The following is a 2,868-nucleotide window of genomic DNA, read 5'->3' on the forward strand; positions in this document are numbered from 1 at the left end:
AAAATGCTGTGAAAATATTCTACCGTCTTCTCCCCGGACCTTTTCCGGCCAGAAGACCCCTTACCCCCCTTCCTACCACTACCTGATTCAGAAACAGATTCAGAAGAAGAAGACATGATTCTTACTCTTTGATGGTCGAAAGTCTCTGAAGAAATTCTTGAAGAAGCGGAAGAAAATTTTACGAAAAAGAGAGAGAATACAGAAGAAATAATTGCAAAAGTATTCCAATGATGAAGAGAGGAAATATTTATCAGATTCGCAAAGGCATTTCAAATTCGTCGCACCGTTTCAAATCCCACTTTTTCTGGATTCTCTGGCCGGATTTGCTGTCACATTTAATGCAGACACGTGCAGAGCACGCCTCCTGACCCCCTTACAAAATGCCGAAGTGATTTACTTCGCTTTTCGGGGGGGGGTGGTGATGGGATACGAACTAAACAACTAAACAATAATTGCGAGCCCAATAGCAGTGACGGCCCATCAGCCCAAAACCCAAGAAAGAGTATCAGTTCGGCACAACCAAAGAGTTCGGTCACAGCCTATAGCTCGGTAGTATCAGTTCGGCACAACCAAAGAGTTCGGTCACAGCCTATAGCTCGGTAAAAGCCGACCAATCGAGCTCAACTCTCAGATCGGCAAAAGCTGATCGGCAAAGTTCAGCAGTTCGGTCTCAGTATTCGACCGAACAAGGAGATAGTGGACCCATGCAGGATCTCCACGACCTCCATTACACCCACGATCTATGTAGTGGTATTAAGCAGTTATCAACCCCCCTACCAGGGCTGCAAACCACGATCTTAGTTCGAATGTATAAATAGAACTTAGATCAGATAGACCAGGGTTAAGCTCTCTAGATCCTGAATCTTATAGCAAATCAGTATTGTAATCTGTAAGCGAGACCAAGCAATACAAATTTGCCCTCTCTTCTTCCCGTGGACGTAGATTTACCTCAGTAAATCGAACCACGTAATTTTCCATGTTGTGATCGTTTATTACTTGCATTTATTCCCATCAAAAATTCGCTAAATCATCAGCAACCATATTGATATTAAATCAATTTTACCCCTTAAAGAATAACTACTACTACATTAAATTTCAAAGAAATAATATACTTTGATAATACTGATATATAGAGATTGAGATGGAACATGGAAGAGTTACACAGCCGCCGTTGGATTATGATTATTGTTCGATCTGTTGGTTTTGTTTCCCCACCATTTCCTTGGATGAGCATCGGCTTCACCATGGCCCACTGAGTGTATCTTTGTCTTCGAGCCTATCAACCGAACCTTGTTCCCCTTCATCCACGCCTTCATCATGCGTTTCAACTTCACCAGCTTCTCACTTGGAGCTCCTACAATATCATGCTTCTCATCCTCAAAACTCACCTTCCTTTTCACCTGCTCCTTCATTTTTTGAATCTCACTCTTTGCCAAATCCTTCTGCAGAGCATGAACACGTTGTTGCTATATATTTTACCCAAATTATTACAACAACAGATAAACTTAAACTCACTTGTAGAGATGCAATCCGTTTTTCCCACATATCCTCTGCGGATTTAATCTTTTCTTCCCACTGATTGATGCGTTCCTCATATTCTGCCAATTGCTCTCTCAACGCCACACTCTCTTTTTCCTTGATTTGAAGAGTTTCCTTTGCCATTAACACCCTCTCTTGGAGTTTTCCAACAATCAAAGCCAGCATATCTAGAGGCAGAGCCTGAAGAAACGCGAAGAAGCCTCGTTTAGAGAAGAGTAAAGTTTTTGTAGTCATTGCAACACTGTAATTAGTACCTGCACTTGAGAAATGGCGATGCCGGTTTCCACAATCGACCTGAGACGACTAAATTGCTTCCTGGCCAACCATCCCCGAACATCTGCTCACAAGCAGTAATTAGCAGCAGAAGCAGAGTACATCAAAATCGAATCATGTATTTTACACATTATTAGGCCTTACATGATTGCAATGTGACTGCTATTTCATGGAGGTGTTTACCATCATCCAAACCCTTCCGAGAACCAACCTGTTCCAAATCGCATCAAATTCACGTCTACCGAAGACAGAATCGATTAAAGCATTTGGCAGATTAAGACATGAAAATAAACAGACCTTATCAGAAGCAGTCTCTTCAATTCCCGCAATTTCGCCACGAATTTCATATCTCCCTGCGGTTTCATCAGCTTTAAAGCTCACAGCCACAGGAAGCCGTCTCTTAAAGGAAGGGAGGCGAGTGCGGGGGACGGCGCGGCGCGGCAGCGCGGGAGGGAGATCCGGCGGCGTCTGAGCTTCGATCTCGTCTCTTCGCTGGAGAGCCTCGAGCATCTCCTCCAACGAGCTACGAGTAATACAGCTCGGCGCTACAGCTAGCATGTTTTCAGATCTGTATCACTCAAAACCCCCTTTCAAATTCCGCTCCGAACAAACCGCCGCCGCCTCAGAAATCACTTTTTTCCAGCTCTTCTCTAGACCTCTGCGTGCACGATTGAGAAATAATAGCAATTGATTTTTGAATTTTTGGCAGAGCTTAAAGGAGAGATTTCTGAGGGGTTTGGAATCTGGAGAGTGACGAGGTTTTGAAGATTTCTCGGATATTATTTGATGAAATAGAATATAGCCGTTGAAGTTTTTCAAATAAAACAAACTCAACTGAACTGCCTCTTATTTATGGAGTACTATTTTTTTCCTTTTCTTTTTTGGACCAGAGAATTATTCTGCTGCTACTTTCCATTATTTTATTTGCGATTTGTTGTGGTTTCTATTGACATACAAAAGCTATCCACAAAAATTGATTATGCATAATACTATTGACATCTAATACATATTTAAAAATATCTTCTTCATGTTTATTCAACTTTGTCCACTCAAATC

General features: G+C 42.1%; 1 protein-coding gene across 2 annotated transcripts; it reads right to left on the reverse strand.

The window, feature by feature from the left end:
* Positions 1-1,023: 1,023 nt before the first annotated feature.
* Positions 1,024-2,635, reverse strand: LOC121808261 (myosin-2-like). Of its 2 annotated transcripts, none has more exons than XM_042208659.1 (5): positions 2,110-2,635; positions 1,957-2,023; positions 1,794-1,876; positions 1,516-1,719; positions 1,024-1,439 (listed from the first exon to the last, which is right to left on the reverse strand). In XM_042208659.1, the coding sequence occupies exons 1-5, from the start codon at positions 2,368-2,370 to the stop codon at positions 1,158-1,160; spliced, it is 897 nt and encodes a 298-aa protein (XP_042064593.1). In that variant the 5' UTR covers positions 2,371-2,635; the 3' UTR covers positions 1,024-1,157. The 2 variants fall into 2 exon arrangements, with proteins under 2 accessions (XP_042064593.1, XP_042064592.1); XM_042208658.1 differs by having other exon boundaries at positions 1,024-1,442; positions 2,110-2,633.
* Positions 2,636-2,868: the final 233 nt, after the last annotated feature.

Source organism: Salvia splendens, chromosome 6 (genome assembly GCF_004379255.2).
Source record: "Salvia splendens isolate huo1 chromosome 6, SspV2, whole genome shotgun sequence".
In the NCBI taxonomy this organism is placed as follows: Eukaryota; Viridiplantae; Streptophyta; class Magnoliopsida; order Lamiales; family Lamiaceae; genus Salvia; species Salvia splendens.

What these genes read in the sequence shown, in the direction of transcription:
- LOC121808261 (XM_042208658.1), bottom strand. Translation starts at nt 2,370, where the DNA reads ATGCTAGCTGTAGCGCCGAGCTGTATTACTCGTAGCTCGTTGGAGGAG. An exon ending in AAGAGACTGCTTCTGATAAG is followed by an intron (nt 2,024 to 2,109) that starts GTCTGTTTATTT and finishes GATTTGGAACAG; the next exon opens with GTTGGTTCTCGGAAGGGTTT. An exon ending in AGCAGTCACATTGCAATCAT is followed by an intron (nt 1,877 to 1,956) that starts GTAAGGCCTAAT and finishes GCTTGTGAGCAG; the next exon opens with ATGTTCGGGGATGGTTGGCC.